The 23,739-nt window shown below is 33.2% G+C and overlaps 2 protein-coding genes across 3 annotated transcripts in view; one reads left to right on the top strand and one right to left on the bottom strand.

Annotated features, from left to right (window-relative positions):
• The window catches only part of LOC145247955 (arrestin domain-containing protein 2-like), a 75,325-nt gene extending 53,902 nt beyond the window's left edge, over positions 1 to 21,423 (top strand). Inside the window, exon 2 of the mRNA XM_080109602.1 lies at positions 19,408 to 21,423. Coding sequence (XP_079965728.1) covers positions 20,151 to 21,323 — 1,173 coding nt within the window. The 5' untranslated portion in view covers positions 19,408 to 20,150 and the 3' untranslated portion in view covers positions 21,324 to 21,423. The remainder of the gene's footprint in view (positions 1 to 19,407) is intronic.
• Positions 1 to 23,739, bottom strand: part of LOC145247958 (coiled-coil domain-containing protein 180-like) — a 314,311-nt gene that overhangs the window by 184,078 nt on the left and 106,494 nt on the right. The gene's annotated exons all lie outside the window — the stretch shown is intronic.

The raw sequence follows: 23,739 nt of genomic DNA, 5'->3' as shown, positions 1-23,739 counted from the left end.
CAATATTCTGTGGATCTATATTAAAAAACCTTGTTAAACTTTGTGACATATTTCCATTCTATGGAGTTCAGGCGCGAACAAACACCCCATAATTTTATTATACCATATTTCTTCAAACTGAAACATAATTATCAAAGTATACTTACGCAGATAGATATGAAAAGTCTTTATTAAAGTTTGTGCCTATTTCCATTCTATGGAGGCCAGGCGCGAACACAGACCCCACAATTTTATTATACCATCCCTATTTAAGTTAAAACATACTTATCAAAGTATTATTATGTACATCTAGATCAAAAACCCTTGTAAACGTTTTTTTTTTCATACTTTGGGGGCAGGCGCGAACGCAGACCCCCCAATTTTAATGAACCACCGTTCTTCCAGATCAAACATACCCATTCCTGTGTCTCGATACATCTTCTATCATTATATGTAATCAGTTTTTAAAATAGTCAACCATATATAAGAGCCTATTCGTGACCAGACACACACACACACACACACACACACACACACACTGGGCAGTTTCTGAAAAAAAACAAAAAAAATAAATCCGATCTTCAAGGTGAAGACGCTAATCTTAATATCGTTTAAAAAATCAACAACAAAATCTATGTAAATATATATATATATATATATATATATATATATATATATATATATATATATATATATATATATATATATATATATATACTAACAAAGATATTCACGTACAGCAAAGTTCCGACCTTAACCTTTGACCTTGACCTTAAAAACTAGTGTGCACCATCCCTTTCTACAGGGGGGGGGTCGCTTTTTTTCACCGATATTTCCAAAAGCCATTCCCTCTTTTTGATTGACTAGTCTTAATTTAAACCTTCACCATTTCCGGTTTGGCGATGGACGCAACAGCACATACGTCATTTTTTTTTTCATGTTCTTTTCTTCCTTCGCACTACAGGTTCGAGCCTGCCTGCCTACTACCACTTTTTTTTTTTTGTTTTGCTCAACACACACACCTCCAAACACCCGGGTAACACCGGCACCCAGGCTAGTCAACTATAATCGAAACCGAAACTAAAACTTAAGAAGAATTCTTGGTAAAGTTATTTATTACAAGAAATAGAAGTACATAACAATTAAACGACCCGGATGTAAGCGTGACACAGAAAATAACACACACTCTATCGTGTTGATATATAGATTAAATCACGATTAGTTTTTTCGGTTTTCTCATGGGACTTCTTTCTATATACATATTTATGTATGCATATATATATATATATATATATATATATATATATATATATATATATATATATATATTTGTTTAAAATATTTTGCCTTTCAAACTCTTGAGTTAGTTTTTGGTCTAAAGACATGAAACCTAATATATAGCGTATTCGAACCCATGCGAAACTTTATATTCGGGTTTTAGCCGGGGAAAATCGGTACAAAAGTGTGAAAATAAAAAAAGTGGAATTTGCCAGGTGAAGTTTGAACGATTGCATTACGAATATGCATGCATAACGTAATAACTATTGGTTCATATTTAAATTTTTAACCTTGCAGCAAACATGTCTTCATAGATCAGGCATTAACGTAAAAGAAGAAAAAGAAGAAAATGATGTCGTTTTTGGCCTGTATGTGAAACTAAAATATATCTTCTTGGTCGTCTTGCTAGGATCCAAGGGTAGTATCTGTTCTGTCTTAAAGATGCTATAATGATATTGTGGAGCTTCCGTTCGTGTCAGGCGTCCACACAATGGAAATATGTCGAGATTAGAGATAGACTGTTATAACCAGATATATTCTGATATTACATTAACCAGATTACTTAGATAAATAATTTTACAGTTTTAACAAAAGGGCTACAATAAAATCGCGGGGGTCTCCATTCATGCTGAACATCCATAGAATTCCCATCAGCAATATATAACATATGAAAGATGCCGCTGTAGAATTTCCACAGGTTCTGCTAATAATATATATATATATATATATATTTTTTTTTTTTTTTTTTTGGAACTTACCTGTTGGATTGGAAGTTTTTCATTCGACCGTGTTTGGATTTTACCATTCTTGGATTTTTTACCCTTCACCGGACTATCTATTCATGTGAAATCGTTTTATCATTTTTTCTTTTACCTCCTATTCCCCTTACCTCACCCTTTTTTTTAACCAAGTAAGATCTGTGACTTGTGGTTTCATTAAATACTTTTACATGCAAAATCCGATCCTGCATTTTGCTAATTCCTGCCCTCTGATGAGGAGGAAAGTATTTCTTCGAAACTCCTCGGATTAAGGACTATCCACTTATCTTGTGCTTCCTTTTTAAAATTAAATATGTTTTTAACTCTTTTTCAAGATGTTTTTTAACATGTTTTATTAATCATTTGTTCATATTATAAGCTCTATTTCCTTTTCGGTTTTATTGAGCTTTTACATCTGGTTGAGATTACATTACTTGTAAATATTAACTCTTTAATATTTATAATATATTTTAAGTTTACCATTTTGATTACCTTGGTAAACTTATTGTAATTTTATTTCTTTATATATATATATATATATATATATATATATATATATATATATATATATATATATATTACTTTGTGTGTGGGCAGAATAGTCTCTACAAAACTACTCTGTCAATTTTTGCTCTGACTTGAAACTTGATATATAGGGGATTCAGACTTGGTGAACAAATTTGATTTGGTTTTTAGCCAGTAAAATAGCTGCTAAGGGTTCAAAATGGAACAGTTGGAACTTTGCAGGCATAAGTCGACTTAAAGTGCTCCTCTATGCATGTGCAAATATACATTTCTATGTTAAACTGCATTGATTTTTAAAGTTTTTATATACATCTGTCCTTAGCTCATATGGTAGTCAATACTGTTGAAAAGCTGAACGTTTTGGTTTCGATTTTAGCTAATGGCATCCAAGTCATATATTTTTTGGAAACTTTTTAAATTGCTACTATATATTGGGTACAATATAATAATCGATAGAGAATTGGCTCTATAATGACAAAAAAGAAATCTGCATAAATTAAAATATCATAATTAAGCGTATTTCACGATTGGGTAATTAACTACACTGTATTGCGGACTAAGTCATTGCGGGGAGACATGTAAAGCTTTCTCCTAGTGCACCACAGTGGGTCCCCGAGTAGAGCATGCAATCAATGTTGACACACCAGTTCTCGTTAGATTAACCACGTTAAGCAACGATGAGCTTGGTTAGTAACAGGTGGGTGACCATTTAGCAATGCTAGATGTTATAATACGTATTGCGCTGGAAAGTAGGAATTTCCAAGTTTGTATCTGGGGTGTGTTTTAAAAACCACTGGGAGAGATGCACCCTCAGTCTTCGTTAAGACATACACTTAGGAGAAGAAAAAAAATACTCTGATATAAAATCTGAGGTCTACTGTGTGCTCTGTCTTGTGGCAGCCATTGCACCGACTAAGATTAGCAGTTGTTCCAAAAAGTGTGGGTGGTTCTACATAAACGTTTCACTACATTAAATAATTCATCTGTGTGGATTTCGGACAACTTGATTGTTATATGAACCTCATATATTGCCATCGACGAGATAATTCATGTTAATGTTTTTTAGAGTGCCGTTTCAGGAGAGGTGTGGTTGGAGATCGTGCAACCCTTGCCTCACAATTACACGTGCAGCTACCCTTACACTTTCACATAAACGACTGAAAGGTGTTGAACGAAAACTTTTTTTTTTTAAATTTATTTATTTTTTTTTTTTGCATAAACGCGGTCCAATTTTTAAGTAGATGCCCATCAAAAACTTCGATTTATTATTATCATTATTATTATTATTATTATTATTATTATTATTATTATTATTATTATTATTATTATTATTATACTAGCTAGACCTGTGGAAATTCCACAGGGGACTCATATGTAATATATTGATGTTGCATTCTGAAGATGTTCAGCGTAAATGGAGACGCTCTGATATTATTGTAGCTATTTTGTTAAAACTGCAAAAGTATTCAATCTAAGCTAGCAGGGGAGCCCGGCGTAGCCCGGTCGTAAAGTACGCTTGAATATGATATTTTAATTCTTGCAGATTTCATATATATTATTATAGAGTTAATGTTCTATCGATCTTTATATAAAGTTGCGATTTCAAAAAAAAAATATATATATATATATATCCATATGACTTGGGTGGATTAGCTTGAATTGAAACCGAAAAAAAAACTTATGAAGAGTAAAATTATTTATGACAAGAAATGGAAGTACATAATAATGAAACGACCCGGATATAAGCGTGACACAGAAAATAACACACACGCTATCGTATTAATATATTAATATATAGATTATTATTTTTTTTTTAGCAAAAACGACGGGCAGTGTTTAAAACGCTTGGAAACAGTTAAACATTAAAAGAGAAAAACGTATTATTACCACGGACAACAGTCATTGTATTGCAATTTCAATGAAAAAGAATGGTACTTATGCAGTTTATGCAGCTGAAATATTGACGTTATTATTTAAAAGCCATTCTTAACGTGGGGAGGTGAAGCGGCTTTGTTAACTATTCTGCACTTTCACCTAACAAATAGGTGCTTGTAAGAAAGAATCGACAGATCGATTTATTTTAAATATGTGGATTTAAGCAAAACAGCAGTACTTAATTATCATGTTGAAAATAATAATTATCATGTTGAAAATAATAATTATCATGTTGAAAATAATAATTATCATGTTGAAAATAATAATATATCTAAAAATTACGAAAACTCATCGAGTAGAAAATTATTTATAGTTAAAAATAATTTTTACGGAAAAATTGGGGTGAATGCCATTTCCTCTAGATGACCATTGAACATTGCGATTACAGAGGACATACTTATCTCCCTTTTTGACACTTTAATGGCGTACTTTTTTTAAAGACCACAGCGATGGACTTCTTTTTTTTTTTTTTACTAAAAACACAACAGCAGTTGTCCTACTCGATGAATTTTCGTAATTTTTGGATATATTACTATTTTTGACATGACAATTAAGTACTGTTGTTTTTGTTTAAAATGACATATTTAAAAATCCGATCTGTTAACTTTATTTTAATAAGCACCAACAAATATATATTGTAAAAAATTTCAATAAACAGACGATACCGTTTGTCAATTGTCGTTTGCTACGATTTCATTCATTAAGCGTTGCAGTATCTTCTGGTGATTTCCATAACCTGCCCGAAATATGCCAACGATAACGCGGCCCCTATTCTGCATAAGTATCGATTTGACATCGGAAATTAGACATTTCTGATGAGGCTAAGATAGTTGAGCGAAAAATGTGAAATAAATTTTTTTTTTTTTTTTCAATATTGTCGTTTTTTGTTTTTCCCCAACAATTTTTATATTCATTTCATACTAACCTGGGTGCCCAGCGTTGCCCGGTGTTTCCCGGGTGTTTGGAGGCGTGTATTGAGCAAAAAAAAAAAAAAAGGTGTAGTAGGCAGACAGGCTCGAACCCGTGACGTGAAAGCAGAAAAGAAAGTGGAGGTGTGTGTAAGGGTGTTGGTTGAGCAAAAATAAATAAATAAATAAATAAATAAATAAAATAAAATAAAAAATAGAAGTAGTAAACAGGCTCGAACCCGTAACGTGCCAGAGGAAAAAAAGATGTGACCCCCCCCCCAAAAAAACAAAACAAACAAACGGTCTTATCGATACACCTACCGTGGTTGTGACGTCATGAGCAGTTGAAATAACGCATTTTATCTGACGTCATTGACGCGAGGCTTGAATGATTTGCAAACAATGTCAGCGAAAAAACAGACCCTCCTTACTTACATACATACATACATTTAAACAGATAGGTGAGATTTATGTTATAGATAACTACGCCATTCTTTATAAACTTGTTTAATATCTCTGAATAAAAAAAAATTGACAATGAATAAGGACGGGTACTCTATTTTTCCTTATTTTCTGGGTCATGACAGTCAAATATTTTCCTTAAAAAAAAGAAAGGGGGAAACTAGTTCGATGCACACAAACATTCTTTTATGAAGATATTTACCTACAACTTTGCTTTTATGAACAATGAATGACTTAAGCTCGTTTTGAATGGATGGTAAAGTCACGTTCGTTTTCAGTTGGTAACCGCCAATGATTTGTGTGGGTTTGTACAATGAAGAAAACATGGCATCAAAAAAGATTAAGTTTTACAATGTTTACTTGCCTTAAATATAAATACTTGATCCGGTGCTAGCAGATCAGGCTGTCAGAAGATATTGGCTTCCTGAGACGAAAAGCACCTAACATTGATGCTTTTTCGTTTTTTTTTTCTACTTCCTTTTGCAAAACTCAATTATGCTCTGCAAAACCCAAAACAGAAAACAACAACTCATCTTTTCCCCCTCCCATTTCCCCTTTCTCTTTCTATCTTCCCCACTTCCCGACTGGTTTCCTAACTTAAAATGTACCAAACATTAATGCTGTAACCCTTTTCCCTCTCCCATTGCAAAACTTATTCATGTTCTGCGAGACAGAGAACAAAAACGGTAAAACAACTATTAAACAACCAAACCAAATACTACAAACAAGCGATTAAAGATACCAAGAGCTTCAAGAATAAAAACCTTCTACAAAATAAATGGATGCAACATCAAAACTTTTTCCAAAATAACTAGATGCGGCATTAAATAACCTGAAAAGGGTTCATATACCATAAAACAACCAAACCAAACCAAACCAAACCAAATACTTGAAATAATTCAAATAAAAAAGGGCAATTTATATGTGTAAAAGAAAAAGATATGATAAAACAAACTAGTATTGTGTGCCATAGACGAGCAGTTCTAGGAAGTTTTTGCTGCTATAATTTTCTTTTAGTTTTCGGCAGAGATTTTGGCATAGATTTTGCCTTAAAAATAAATACCGTGGATAATTCAGATAAAAAGTGAATTTAAGTGTGTAATGGAAAAAAAATATGATAAAAAAAATTAAATATACGTTTCCTAGAAAATATTGCCCCAATAAAAGTGCCATCAGATATTAAGGGGCATATTATTATTATTATTATTATTATTATTATTATCATTATCATTATTATTATTATTATCATTATAATTATCATATTATTATTATCATTATCATATTATTATTATCATTATCATTATCATATTATTATTATCATTATCATTATCATATTATTATTATTATTATTATTATTATTATCATTATCATTATCATATTATCATTATCATTATCATATTATTATTATCATTATCATATTATTATTATCATTATCATATTATTATTATTATTATTATTATTATCATTATCATTATCATATTATTATTATCATTATCATTATAATAATAATAATAATAATAATAATAATAATAATAATCAAAAGTGGTTGTGAGTACTGGAGATTTGAGTAGACTTGTTGTCACTCAGATTCCAGGGAACACCACAGATTGTTCGCAAAGAAAAATCTTTGATGCTAACTTGTATGAAAACTCCGCTTTCCTTGTCACAGATTATTTGACGAAGATGGATATCAAGACAGTTCCTCACCCTCCCTATAGTCCAGACCTTGCTCCCCGTGACTTTTGATTATTCCTTAAGCTCAAGGAAAACCTTAGAGGCTGTTGTTATGAGACAACCGAGGAGATGAAAGAGGCTGTGACGAGGGTCATTCGCACGCTCACACGAGAGGACTTCCATGAGGCTTTCCAGAAGTTGTTGGATCGGCACAACAAGTGCATTGCAGCCGGAGGAAATTACTTTGAAGGAGACTGGAGTTCCATGCGTGTACTATCAATAAAAGTGCCCATACGAAAAACGCATAGAAACTTATTTACCTTGTAAATAAATGAAATAAATGAAAAAGACTAGCTGATAATACAAAACAATTACGGTTAGATATTAATTAAAAACTATAAATAATATCAAATACCAAAAGACACCCGATAATTACAGTAGAAATATAAAAGCAAATGAAAACGTCCATCGATCCTAAGAGAATCACAGAAAAAACAAAACAAATAAATATAATAAACAAATAAAAACTAGTTAATAATACAAAGATGAGTAATTAACGCTAATTATTATTATTATATAATTATTATTATTATTATATAATTATTATTATATAATTATTATTATTATATAATTATTATTATATAATTATTATTATTATATAATTATTATTATATAATTATTATTATATATCTATAAAAAAGACTGCAAATAACATCAAGTAACAACACACGTCTGATATTAATAAATTTTTCATCTGAAACAGATAAATTAATTTCTAATTTCTGCAACCTGCTCCATCTACAATAAAATCGGCCATGCACGTTTTGAAAGTCAAGCATATGCCTGATGAAGGGAAGACATCCCGAAATATAGCATCAGAGACACACCACCTGACTTCCTGATGTAAGTAACAACATCATACATGTAAAATACTGCATAAAAAACCCCTCAGGCTTTCATTTTCTAAAATAGTCCATTTCAAACCGACTTTGAAGATGTGAGGTGGCATGATGTGACCCTCGCTTGAAACCACACCAAAGACTATAACCGTGGCCGGAAACTTTGTTGAGCTGTGCCCTCAAGCGTTCAACCATCTGGATTTGCATTTTGAGGGTTCTGGCAATGGTCCTATTGTCATAACTTGGATCGGTAGAGAGCATGAGTTGTACAGCGTTGCATCTCTGATCTCATTTGTTGAACATTCAGATATGATAGAAGGCTCCTATCGCTCTTGGGATTTTTACACAACTGACTAACTAGCAGATGGTCTACACAAAAAAAAAAAAAAAAAGAAAAAAAGAAAACCGGGTTTCATCAAACGGAAATGGAATCATGTCGTCTTTTGTAGGGCGACAATTTTATCGTTACACCCTGTATAGCCTTTCAGATAAAACTGGAAGTGTTTATTTATATTTTTGTTCCCATTTTAACTTTAATTTTTATTTATTTATTCACTTGTTTTTTAGTTTCCTACACACTATACGAGTTAATTATAAATCTATTCAATATACTTGCCCTCCTACAGTTCCTGTGAACTGTACAGATCTCCTTAGAAAAACAAACTTACCAATTTGGGTGTGGGAATCTGCCACGTATGCCCCACTTTGATTTCTGTTTTTTTTGTCAAATGTTTAATAACAACATAAAAAAAACCGAAGTTTTACTACTGCCATTGAAATGCACGAGAAAATATTTTTATGTGCCATAAAATCTGAAATATGTTGGCATGGAAACCACGAGAGAAGAATGAAAGGAATTCCTTTCTTGTATTTTCTGAATGTAAAAGAAGAAAAAAAGTCTTATATAATAACAAAAATGTATTGAATTTTTTAAAATCTGTCTATCTCTGTCTGTTTCACTTTTTCTCGAAAACTACTGAGTTGATCTGGCTGAAATTTTGTATGAGCCTTTGTTTTGATTAGGTGCATTGAACTAAGTATTATAATATCCATTCGATGCACAGTTAGGGATTAGTATTTAATGCAAAAAAAATGGACACAAATTTAACCATATTAAATCATCAGTTTGACCTAAAGCATTCATTTTAAGTGAAAAAACTCTAACTTTTGTCCATTTTTAATGGACTAAAATGTCTAATAATAATAATAATAATAATAATAATAATAATAATAATAATAATAATAATAATAACAAACTTATTTAAAGTTTAAACACATGGACAGTGTCACTAGTAAGACACTCTGGACCATTTATAGGTTGGACCAAAGAAGAACTGAGGCAACTCGACCAGAAGACCATGAAACTCATGACTGTACACAATGCACTACACCCAAAGGATGATATTGACCGACTCTATGTAAAAAGGAAAGACGGAGGAAGAGGACTGATCTGTATAGAAGATTGTGTAAATGAAAATAAAAAAGAATTTTTAAAATACGTAATGCAGAACACGGACAGAATAATTACTGCAGTAAAAAAACACTGAAAAAACAAACAAGACAGAAACAGAAGAAACGAGAAATAAGATGAGAAAAGAAAAATGGGAAGAGAAACAACTGCACAGAGAGGACGATTCATCAGGATGACAAAAGATGAGGATAACGAAAACACTTGGACATGGCTGCAAAAAGGAAACTTAAACAGAGAAATTGAACTCATAATAATAACAGCACAAGATAACACGATTAGAATCAACCACGTCAAAGCAAGGATCGATAAGACACAAGAAAACAGCAAATGTAGACTCTGTGGAAAAAACAATAAACTCATAAGCGAATGCAGCAAACTAGCTCAAAAAGAGTATAAGAATTGACACGATCAAGTGGGGAAGGCAGTAGACTGGGAATTATGCAGACAATTGCATCTTGAACAGCCATACAAGTGGTATGAGCAGCAGTAGTTGAAAATGAAAGTAACAAAATCCTATGACACATAGATGTACAAATCACTGAACTGGCCAAAGAGCTCAAAGTAAAATGGAAGATGGAAAAAGTCGACATAACACCACTAATAGTAGGAGCGCTAGGAACAATACCAAAAAAACTTTGTAAATAGAATGGGAGAGATTGGAATCAGAGGGATGACTGATAAGATACAACGGATAACAGTAATGAAAACGGCTGAAATATTAAGGAAAACCCTTGCATGTGGAGACTACAGGTATATGAACAAACTGGATATACAGAAAATGCTACAGATGTAAAACACAAGGAGCATCACATGGAATCATGAAAACTGAAACTGCGTACTCCCTGCGCCCCTGACTTCCTCCCCATATTTTTTTTTCTGTGTGTGTTTCACCATAAACCGATGCCACACCAAATAAGTGAGGAGGGTCAAGGAGGTTGGAAAGACCGAGGATAGAAAGCACTAAGAAGATCTTCGCTATATGAGTGCAAAGAGGACTGGGACCTTGGAGAGACATTTTTAACACCCAAATTCCAGTGAAGACCAATGGTCGCCGCTAACAAAAAATCAATGGTAAGCAGCTGTTATTATAATGCAAATTCATCTGCAATGGTTATCGAAAGAGATGGAGAGTACTGGAAATCTGGCAAGACTTGTTATCAGTCAGACTCCAGAGAACACCACAAGTTGTTCTTAAAGAGAAATCTTTGATAATAGCCTGTGTGACTACTCCTCATGAGTCCTGTGTGATAATATTCCTGTGTGACTACTCCTCATGAGTCCTGTGTGATAATATTCCTGTGTGACTACTCCTCATGAGTCCTGTGTGATAATATTCCTGTGTGACTACTCCTCATGAGTCCTGTGTGATAATATTCCTGTGTGACTACTCCTCATGAGTCCTGTGTGATAATATTCCTGTGTGACTACTCCTCATGAGTCCTGTGTGATAATATTCCTGTGTAACTATTCCTCATGAGTCCTGTGTGATAATATTCCTGTGTGACTACTCCTCATGAGTCCTGTGTGATAATATTCCTGTGTGACTACTCCTCATGAGTCCTGTGTGATAATATTCCTGTGTGACTACTCCTCATGAGTCCTGTGTGATAATATTCCTGTGTAACTATTCCTCATGAGTCCTGTGTGATAATATTCCTGTGTGACTACTCCTCATGAGTCCTGTGTGATAATATTCCTGTGTAACTATTCCTCACGAGTCCTGTGTGATAATATTCCTGTGTGACTACTCCTCATGAGTAAATAATAATAAAATGTAGTGTCGGTATAAACTAGTGCCACACCAAATAATCGAGGAGGGTCAAGGAGAATGGAAAGGCTGAGGAGAGAAAGAATAAACCAGACCTTCACTGGGTGAGTTCGAGGAGGACCTTGAGAAGGCTTAGTGCTACCTAAATTCCAGTGAAGACCAATGGTCGCCGCCAATAAGAGATCGGTAGTGGATGGCTGTTGCGATGACACAGGTTGATTTGCAAAGATTATCGAAAGAGATAGAGAGTTTCGGAAATCTGAGAAGAGTTGTTGTCACTCAGACTCCAGAGAACACCACAGATTGTTCTCAAAGAGAAACCTTTGATGATGACCTCGATGAAAACTCCTAGTGAATAAAATAATAAAATAATAATAATAAGGAAAACCCTTAAAAACTGTGCTAAAAAGATGCTTACACATAAAAGTATCCTGTACCTCTATAAGGCCACCATGTATGGAGTACTGTTGTTATATTTGGGCTGGCGCATCTGCTACTAGCCTCTCACTTCTGGACAGGGTTCAAAAGAGAATCACCAACCTGATAGGTCATGAACTGTCATCAAAGCTTCAGCCTCTGTCCCATCAACGAAATGTTGCATCCCTCTGGCTGTTCTACAAGTATTTTAATGGTGAATACTCTAACGAACTACAAGCCATTGTACCCCTGACGTGAATATCTCCGACAAAGCCAACAAGCAACTAAATCCCACCCCTACACAGTAGAAATCCCTAGGTTTAAGAAAGTCTTCTACTCCAATAGTTTCTTCCCCAGAACTGCTAGACTTTGGAACTCCCTTCCGGGATTCTGCTTTCCCAACTGTACTGATATGCAGAAGTTCAAGTGTAATGTGAACAGACATCTTGCTACTCATCTCCCTCCATAATGTCCCTTCAACTTATGTCCCCAATAGTAGCCCCTACTTCAAAGTGGCACTGTGCCTTGTTTGGGGTTAAAATGGAATAAAAAAAAAAAAAAAAAATGTGGAAACTAATTCACATAAACTACAAATACTAACCAACCAAACTGCAATGGAAGTAAAACAAAAAAATAAAAGGAAAACCACATGGAACCAAGAGAACTGAAACTGCAAGAAATCTTATAAACTGCCTCTCCTTTCATAAAAAAAAATCAATCTCTGCTGATACTGCAAAAAATAGGTGTGAGGAGTCAAGGGTGATGGAAGGATTTAGAAAAGAAAAGCACTCACTAGACTAGATGGAGTGCGAACGGTACTGGGACCTTAGAAAGGCTTCTGTTTTTTTTTGTTTTTTTTACAAAGGAGTCACTACTTATCAAGACTAGAGGCAACTCGAGGATTAGGGGTAATAAGAGTACAGTGGTCAATGGGGCAATTTCGTAGTAATTGTTAGTGTAAATTTGGTAAATTAGATTACATAAGCGGAACGGCTCATCAGAACTTGCTTACGTTAGACTTGAAGACGACCATATTATAGTCAACCGGAAAGCAGACAAATGGAAGAGAGTTCCACAGCTGTGCAGTTTTAAGAAAGAAGCTTTGTTCATGGAATCTACAGCTTATTACTACTCAAAATCCAGTGAAGACAAATGGTCTTCATCAGGGAGAAGTCAATGGCAAACAGCTGTTGTGATAACACAAAGTCATTTGCAACAGTTGAAAAAAAGAAGTAGAGAGTAGTAAAAATTTGGGGAGACTTGTTGTCATCCAGACTTTAGGGAACACCACCGGTTGTTGTGAGTGAGTAACCTTTAAATTAGGTTTGTGTGAAAACTCCTTTTGAGAATAAATAGTGATAATAATAGAGATCTCCTCTTCCTCTCCACTCCACAACCCCCCCCCCACAAACACACACGCATATGCATGCATACGAACACACATAATGTGATAGCACCAGCCTCGGTTGATACTACACAACTAATTGATAAGAATCAAGAACGATGGAAAAAACGAGGAAGAAGAGCACTAACCAGACCTTCACTGGAAGGATGTAGATAGTACCGGGACCTTGCAGGGGGTTTCTGACACCCAAATCCGTTCTGTTACTTTTTTTACTCATATCATATTTAATGTTTGTACAAAATTTCCAAAAATTCCAAGGCGTAGTTATTGAGAAAAGTGCAGATAGACGAACAGACAAGGGTGAATTTCCACCCTTCTTTAGTCGGATAACTAATAAGGACATTACAGAAACTGTAGTATAAATTTTAATGTGGTGTAATTGTGTATTTAATACTAGCAGTTCAGCCCGGCTTTGCTCAGGCCTTTTTGTACTGTTCATAACTTGCCCTATGTGTGAATACACTTTATGTAAGATTTCAAATGTTTAGACCAAAATTTGTCTGAATAATTTCTTAGAGACCGCAGAGGTCAATTTTTTTAAAAACTTTGACCCCAATTTTGACCCTTTAACATTTATTATTTTGGTCTCAAACCAAAATACAAAGTTTTACCCATGTCCAAGTTACCTACATCTAAAATTTCAAGTCTTTATACCTAAATTTGGCAGAGGAATTTGGTAGAATTTGGAAAGGTTAACTCTTTCAACTTTGACCTTTTGGCAGCCAAATTTTCCACCCAAAACTAATTAAAATGCTTGCTGCATGTCTGAATACCCGTTATGTATAAATTTCAAATGTTTAGACCCAAAATTGGCTGAGTAGTTCGCTAGACACCGCAAAGGTAAAAATCTTTTTAACTTTGACCCCGTGGCAACTCAAATTTTCGACCCAAACCGATTAAAAAGCTTGATCTATGTCTGAATACCCTTTATGTAAAATTTAAAATGAAATGACCAGAAATTGACTGAGTAATTTGGTAGAGACCGCAGAGGTCAAATTATTTTCAACTTTGACCCCAATTTTCACCCCTTAACATTCATGTTTGGGGCTCAAATCAAATTATAAAGTTTGATCCATGTTGAAGTAACCTACATTTAAAATTTCAAGTGTTTAGACCCAAAATTGGCGGAAGAGTTTGGTAGAGTTTTCAAAAGTCAAATCGTTGAACTTTGACCCCTTGACAGCCAAATTTCTGGCCGAAAACCGATTAAAAAGATTTTCCCAAATCTCAATATAACTTATGCCAAGTTTCGAGTTTCTAGACCGAAATTGACAGAGTTATTTGGCAGGGAAATGTACACGCACACACATACACACACACACACACACACACACACACACACACACACACACACACTTTCACTTTTATAGATATACTAGCATTTCAGCCCGGCGTTGCCCGGGTGTTTGGAGGTGTGTGTTGAGCAAAAAAAAAAAAAATGGTAGTAGGAAGGCAGGCTCGAACCCGTACCGCAAAGAAGGAAAAGAACCGGAAAAAAACCTGATGTCTTTGCTGTTACGACCACCGCCAAACCGGAAGTGACGTAGGTTTAAATTAAGACTAGACAATCGAAAGGAGAGGATGACTTTTGAAAAAAGCGACCCCTCCCCTGTATAAAAGTGCCCAGTTGAAGGTGAAGATATTAATGATTTTAGCCAATTTTTCGATATTTGTTGTCTGAAAGGTCGAACTTTAAAATGATACTTATCTTGTGAAAATCCGTCGCCTCTGTCGAAAGTTTTAGGCAGACATGCAAACATACATACATACATACATACATACATACATGCATTTGTATATTGGTAACAAAAAATTTTCCACCAAAACCGATTAAAAAGCTTGCCCTATCTCTGAATACCCTTTATGTAAAATTTCAAATGTTTAGACCAGAAATTGTCTGAGTAATTTAGTAAAGACCGCAGAGGTCAATTTTTTAAAAACTTTGACCCCTATTATGACCCCTTTACATTTATTGTTTGGGGCTCAAATCAAGTTATTAAGTTAGAGCCATGCCCAAGGAACCTATATCTAAAATTTCAAGTGTTTATACCCAAAATTGTCGGAAGAGTTTGGTAGAGTTCTCAAAGGTCAAATCGTTGAACTTTGACGCCTTAATAGCCAAATTTCTGTCCGAAAACAGATTACACAGGTTTTCCCAAATCTCAGTACCCTGTATATCAAATATATATATATATATATATATATATATATATATATATATATATATATATATATATATATATATATATATATATATATATAGATAGATAGATAGATTGGATGCAATATATAGTAATGATTTAAAAAGCATGAAAAAAAGACCCATGCGCCACCACTGAGAATCGAAACCAAAACGTTCAGCTCACGATTTATTTTGCCTCTGCCGTCAATGACTGGGCTATGAAAACATGTTTACTGCAAGGCTAAAAATTAAAACATGAACCAATAGCTACTACGTTGCATTCGTAACGCCGGCGTTTGACCTTCACCTGGAAAATTTCCTTTTTTAATTTTCACACTTTTACGCCGATTTTTCCGGGCTAAAGCACAAATATAAAGTTTTGCATGGATGCAAATACCTTATATATGAAGTTTCATATCTGTAGACCAAAAACTCAAGGAGGGGTTTGGTAGGCAAAATTTGTTAAACAAAAATACATACGTATACATAAATATATATGGAAACAATTTTGTGTTTACTATAAACTTTTTACGCAAATATTATGCAAGTATAAATCATGTAGAATATTTGCATGAATAGAATTACACGAAATAGTTAACTAAAGATGATTAGCCCATTAGAAAACCGAAGCAACTTACAGGGAATTAATTAAAACGAATGTGTAAAAGAATATGCAAATTAGCTAGATCTTTTGTTAGTGAATGCAATTCCACAACCCATATATAAGAAAATTGTATTTTCTTTTTAAATAAATAGAAAAGAGGGGGTTTAATATGAATATCAATACACACAAAAGAAAAACGAATTTATAGGAGGATAGAAGATAGATAGATAGATTATCCCACCCGTAGAATTCTATTTGACAATTTTATCCAGCATTAAACATTAAAACTTGAAAACACAACAGATGAAAAATTAAACACATTCAAAATTCATATTTTCAACATTAAAATTTGAGACGTGCGCAGTTGTTTTTTTTTTGTGTTTGTTTTATTTACAATCCTCACCCCCCCCCCCACAATACAATATATTTTGCTCCGTTTCGGCTGATTATTTTAAGCATATTTGTATTCACAAATAAAAAAGGGGGAGTGTTTGTAGGCGAATATATATATATATATATATATATATATATATATATATATATATATATATATATATAATTTAAAGGAGATTAGAACAATAGTCTAAAGAGCTGAGTGTATTTTAATGTAACAGTGAAATTACTAGTTTAATTAAAATACAGGAAATAGAAAGTGCTCGTTGTAATTTAGATATATAATAAGCTCGATAGTTAAATGTCCTAAAGCTAATTCAATATTAAGTAATGCGATTGATAATTTAAAATTTAAAAATCAAATTATAATTAAATTAAAAATCCGTTTCATAAGAAGGAACAATAACAAAATCAATTATCTGTACGATCGTTTCGGAAAACAATGCTTTTTATTGTGGTATACATCAAGTTATGTACAATAATTACATATAGTTTTTTAATAAGCAAGGTCTCCTCGTCAGCAAATTTTGAAGGGTTTTTATTGAATTTAAAAGACACCATAAATAAACCTAGCATTAAAAGTAAGGCAGATGAATCTGTAAAGTCCGAAGTTTAAAACCTTTTTTAAAACCACGTTGTTTGGTTTTTCTTTTATTCTTTTTTTTTCTTTTATTTTTTTATATTTTTTTTAAATGAAACCTTGGCCCTTACTCTTTTAACCCTTGGCATTCACCTTAATTTGTCGACTTTGAATGTGTTTTCGGGTACGCTGAGGATGAATATCGCATTTATTTCTTTTGCTCAAATACGCAGTTATCCGTGTTTGAAGACATTCGGTATCCAACGTAATCCCTATCATTTTTAATGGCGGCCATCTTGTTTTCCAATTGAAAAAAAATAAATAAAATAAAAACCAAACAACGTGGTTTAAAAAAAGGTTTTAAACTTCGGACTTTACAGATTCATCTGCCTTATTTTTAATGCTAGGTTTATTTATGGTGTCTTTTAAATTCAATAAAAACCCTTCAAAATTTGCTGACGAGGAGACCTTGCTTATTAAAAAACTATATGTAATTATTGTACATAACTTGATGTATACCACAATAAAAAGCATTGTTTTCCGAAACGATCGTACAGATAATTGATTTTGTTATTGTTCCTTCTTATGAAACGGATTTTTAATTTAATTATAATTTGATTTTTAAATTTTAAATTATCAATCACATTACTTAATATATATATATATATATATATATATATATATATATATATATATATATATATATATATATATATATATATATATATAAATATCGATTATGAAAAAAAATGCACATTAAAATTGTGTCTAATTTGCTTTGGTGGGGAAGCAAATAAATACATTAAATAGAAAAGAGGGTTTTAATATGAATATCAATATACACAAAAGAAAAACGAATTTATAGGAGTATAGACGGATTGGTGTTTTACAATGCCTCTAACATTTGTTTATTGTGTTGATTCCATAGGCGTGTATGGAGGTAATTTAGTCCATTACAGCTTAGTCATGAGTTATAGTTGTTTTCTTAGAGAAACCACAACACAAGTTGGTGATTGTTGTCGCGCGCTGTTTTTTTTTTTTTGTTGGAAAAAAAAAGAGCTTGTTAAGATACAGTCGACAAATCGGTTTTTAAAAATATGTTGTTTTAAACAAAAGCAGCAGTACTTACTTAATTGTCATGTCGAAAATAGTAACGTATTAAAAAATTATGAAAAAAAATTACGTGCTTGTTGAGCTATAGTCGCCAGATCAATTTTTCTTTTAAGTATGTCGTTTTAAGCAAAATCAATATTACATATATAATTGTCATGCCGAAAATAGTAACATATCCAAAAATTACGAAAATTCATCGAATAGAAATTTATTTATAGTTAAAAGTAATTTTTACACAAAATTGGGTAAAATCACATTTTTATTAGACGTTATAAAGTAGGAAGTGGGAGTCTATATACAGGGGAAATAACTCTAAACCGAATATTTTAGATGACTTGTGTCATGGTTGCAATATTTGTTGTCTATAGTGATATACTTTTTTTTTTAATTTATTTTACTAAAAACACAATAGCATTTGTTCTAATCGATGCATTTTCGTAATTTTTGGATGTATTACTATTTTCGACATGACAATTAAGTACTGATATTGTTTTTTGTTTTAAACGATATACTAAAAAAAAAAAAAAATAGATTTGTCGACTATATTTTAACAAGCACTCCCAAAAATAAAGCATATTTTTCTTGGACTTTTATGCAAGTATAAGTATCGCGGAAGTTTTCAGTTTGGTATTAAATGAATATAAAAAGAAAATTAAACGAAACGCGGGTAGAACGTTACATTTTTGCTCGGTGAATAACATTTATTGGATCTGTTTCTATCAGTATTTGGTTTAATTTTCGATTTTTGACCGATTATCGATGTTCTACTACGGCTCTAATGAGATCATTTTGTTTTTCGTTCTAACTCGGTAAGCTTTACACTACCTTTATTTAAAAGTAAGAACAGGAAAAACACTTTAAAATAAGTTAAAACCAAAAACTTATCCAGATAGGTAGAAGAGTAACTTTAACTTGCCTTTGGTAACAGTTATTTGTTGTGTATTTATTTGTTTCATTCGCCCACTTTTTTTTTTTTTTTGCTTTGTTGGCTATTTTGAAAAATCATGAAATGTTTATTATTATTTTTTTTTAATTAATTTTTCTTTTCTTTTCCAGAAAAAAAAAACGACGCCAGAGATGGGACATCACATCTAATAAGAAGCTTCACAAAAAGAGAAAGTATCACATCTAACGATCGGGTTCACAAAAAGACAGGATAATTCATCTATTGAGATGCTTGCTAAAAGGAAAGGATATCACGTTTAACAAGAGGCTCTCTTAAAAGACATTTGACAAAAGACCCCCCCCCCCCAAAAAAAAAGGATATCACATCTTACGATCAACTTCGCAAAAAGACAGGATATCATGTTCAATGGGAGGCTTCACAAAACGATAAAATATCATATCTAATGAGATTGTCAAACAGAAAGGATATTTTATCTTACGAAGGGATATCACATGAAACAACAACATTAAAAAAAAGATATTATTTCTAAGCAGAGGCTATCAAAAAAGATGAGATATCACATCTAACAAGAAATTAGCAAAAAAAAAAAAAAAAAAAAGATAATATTTAACAAAAAGATAAGATATATCTAAAGAGAGGTTATCAAAAACGACACGATATCACATCTTAACAGAAGTTTCCCAACACACAGGATATCGCATTCAACAAAAAGATAAGATATAATATATAAGGAGAAGTTTTCAATAAAGATATCACATCTTAGAAAAGGCGCCTCAACGGGGCAGGATATCCACATGTAACAAGCGACTTCCCCTTCGATAATATTAGAAAAAAAAAAAAAACATGATTAAACGATTTAAACTATTTTGTCATTAGATATAACCAATTCAAGATGGGTCTCCCATTAAAATACCTAACAATAAACCTTGAACATGATATCGACGAACATTATCAGTACCAACCCGGCGAGATTGTACGAGGCTCCGTCGTTGTATGTTTAACTCGTTCTGCTTTGTTGCGATCCATCCGGATCAGCATTCTCGGCGAAGGGCGCGTTTGTTGGGAAGACAACGTCCAACAAAACCAAGCCAGTGAAATCTACATGGACGCTTCGCAACAGGTCCTTGACACGCAGGACACAACCCCGTTGAACCTTGATGACGGCACGCACGACTTTCCTTTTGAATACCAGCTTCCGAACGACTTGCCGTCTTCGTACATTGGCAAGTACGGCAATGTGACGTACGTGCTGAAAGCGATAATCGAGGGAGCCCGTGTTGGCGAATCGAGTATTACGAGCGAACCCTTCCTGGTCGTGAGACCGTCGCCTCTCTCGACGGATCTGCTGAGGCCGGTTGACATGGTGGCTCAAAAAAAAGTCTGGAAGATGTGTTCGTTCGGCAAGATCGTGGCCAACGTTTCGATAAATAAATCCGGTTTGGTTCCGGGTGAAGATATTCTAATCGATGCCGATATTACGAACCGGAGCCCGAAGGTGGTGAACAGCGTACAAGCCGCGTTGCTAATGAATAGTAGCTTCTTTGCGCAGAAAAATAACATCAGTTTCCGGCAGATTGTAAATAAAAGACGAGACGAATATGAGATGGGATATGCGGAAGGACGGAAATGGAGGAATGTACGTCTTGCAGTGCCACCGTATATACCAGAATCCGATTTGGATTATTGCGATCTGATCGAGGTCTCTTATGCCTTCCAGTTCAGGGTAGAAATCTCTGGGGGTAGTGATATCCGAATGGAAACTCCCCTGACTGTGGGCACAAAGCCGCTGGGGCTCGAGGTGCCTGGCAATGCTGAAGAAAGAGATAAAGCAAGATGGCGCAACACACGTTGGACGGGGACTACGGCGCGGAACTATCTGGGGGCGAAAATGTTGAATCGTGAGGATGATATGCAGAGTGAACTGGACCGCAAAACTAACTCGTGGCACGTCGGGGGCGCAGAGATCACACAGGAAGAACGGCAAATGGTCAATCCATTATTTGAGATAAATGAAGAACCAGAAATTCCTCCGGAACCAGAAATCATGGAAAATACACGATTATGAAAAATATGGATAAATAGACATAAAAAAAAATACTTTCCTGTGTATTTTCAATCTTGAAATTACCATGAACAAATGCAAAATCGATTTGTGAAATGAACAGGTATATATATATATATATATATATATATATATATATATATATATATATATATATATATATATATATATATAGTTTAAATATATATATAGTTTAGATATATATATATATAGTTTAGATATATGTATATATATAGTTTAGATATATATATATATATAGTTTAGATATAAATATATAGTTTATATATAAATATATAGTTTATATATAAATATATAGTTTATATATATATATATATATATATATACATAGTTTAAATATATATTAAAACAAACATTTTGTTGATTAAAGAAACTTTTACTTGAATTTGAATAAAATGTTGCAAATTGTTTTCTAAAGATGTTTCTTCTTTGCTAATATATATATATATATATATATATATATATATATATATATATATATATATATATATATATATATATGTATATATTGTATTGGTATGTATGAAACAAGACGAACTATACTACACGCCACTTCATGGCGCAGATGGTTTTTTATAATATACTAGTGAGGGGTACCCGGCGTTGCCCGGGTGTTTGGAGGTGTGTGTGTAAACTCCGGGGGTGGGGGTTAAAAAAAAGTAAGTATGAGGACCGAACTCGAACCCTTGTGGCAAAGTTGTAAATTAATGTGTGAAAAAAACAAAAAAAACATGCGACGTTAACCATTGCCTCACCGCGAGATGCTAACGGAAACACGTTGGAATTTATTTAATTACTTGGATTTGGCAGGTGCCCCTTTTAATGAGTTAATGATGTAAAGTTTGACTGCGGGATTTTTATTTTCCCAAGATGTTATAGGAAAAAGACTAACCCACATGCGGCGAGCGACAAATGTTGAATATTTATCTTCCCGAAATCGAGCATATTAAATAGACAGGCGAGCTTCGTTGTTAACTGTGAGATATTACGATTTATATGTGATATAAAAAGTTTTAAAAGTTGTGAAGCGACCGACCGCTTCTCTGAAAAAAGCCTTTTGTAGACATACAGAAAAAGCGAACACACATACAAACATACATACATTTTCGCTTTTATATTTATAGACTAGCGGGGGTACCCGGCGTTGCCCGGGTGTTTGGAGGTGTGTGTGGAAACTCCGGGGGTGGGGGGTGGGATTAAAAAAATGTTTTGGTAGGTAAGGATCGTACCCGAACCGTTGAGGCAAAGTTGTAAATTAAAGTGTGAAAAAAACAAAAACAAACAAACGTACAACGTTAACGATTGCTCCACCGCGAGATGCTAACGGAAACACGTTTGAATTTATTTAATTACTTGGATTTGGCAGGTGCCCCTTTTAATGAGTTAATGAGGTAAAGTTTGACTAGGGATAGTATTTCATTTACTGCTGAACGCTTTTTTCCCCCCAAGATGTTATAGGAAAAAGACTAACCCACATGCGGAGAGCGACAAATGTTGAATATTTATCTTCCCGAAATCGAGAAAATTAAATAGACAGGCGAGCTTCGTTGTTAACTGTGAGATATTATGATTTATATGTGATATAAAAAGTTTTAAAAAGTTGTGAAGCGAGCGACCGCTTCTCTGAAAAAAGCCTTTTGTAGACATACAGAAAAAGCAAACACACATACATATATTTTCGCTTTTATATATATACAGTTGAGATTTATATAATAGATGGTCATAAAAACCGTTCAATAGACAAAGGCTACCTAGCTAATTCGGAAATACATAAAACTTAGGAACATCACGATACAGAAAAAGCGAACACACTTTTATATTTATAGATATCGGTCACTTCATGGTTATTTTTGGTCCCACAAAGGTCCGAAAGAAAGACACAACTCGGTAATTAGTGAAAACAAAAATATATTGAACAGAAAAGCGAATACAACCAATAAAAAAATAGGTTTACAAAATAATAAATAAATAAATATAATAAAAATAAAATAAATATAATATTGAAAAGCACGTATTTATGGCTAACTATTTTATAAATAAAATAAATAAATAAATATATTTATTTATATATATATACATATATATACATATATATACATATATGTACGTATATATACACACACACACATATATATATATATATATATATTCTTCTATAATATAAAGCTGGACGTCTGTGTGTGTGTCTGATCACGAATAGGCTCCTATATTGTTGACTATTAGCGAAAACTGATCACATATAATGATAGAAGATATATCGAGACACAGGAATGGGCAAGTGTTTTTGATATAGATATACATAATAATACTTTGATAAGTATGTTTTAACTTAAATAGGGATATAGGAAATAAAATTGTGGGGTCTTCGTTCGCGCCTGGCCTCCATAGAATGGAAATAGGC

Source organism: Euprymna scolopes, chromosome 26 (genome assembly GCF_053919585.1).
Source record: "Euprymna scolopes isolate OS-2025 chromosome 26, ASM5391958v1, whole genome shotgun sequence".
In the NCBI taxonomy this organism is placed as follows: Eukaryota; Metazoa; Mollusca; class Cephalopoda; order Sepiida; family Sepiolidae; genus Euprymna; species Euprymna scolopes.
This window is presented reverse-complemented; position numbering and strand designations above follow the sequence as displayed.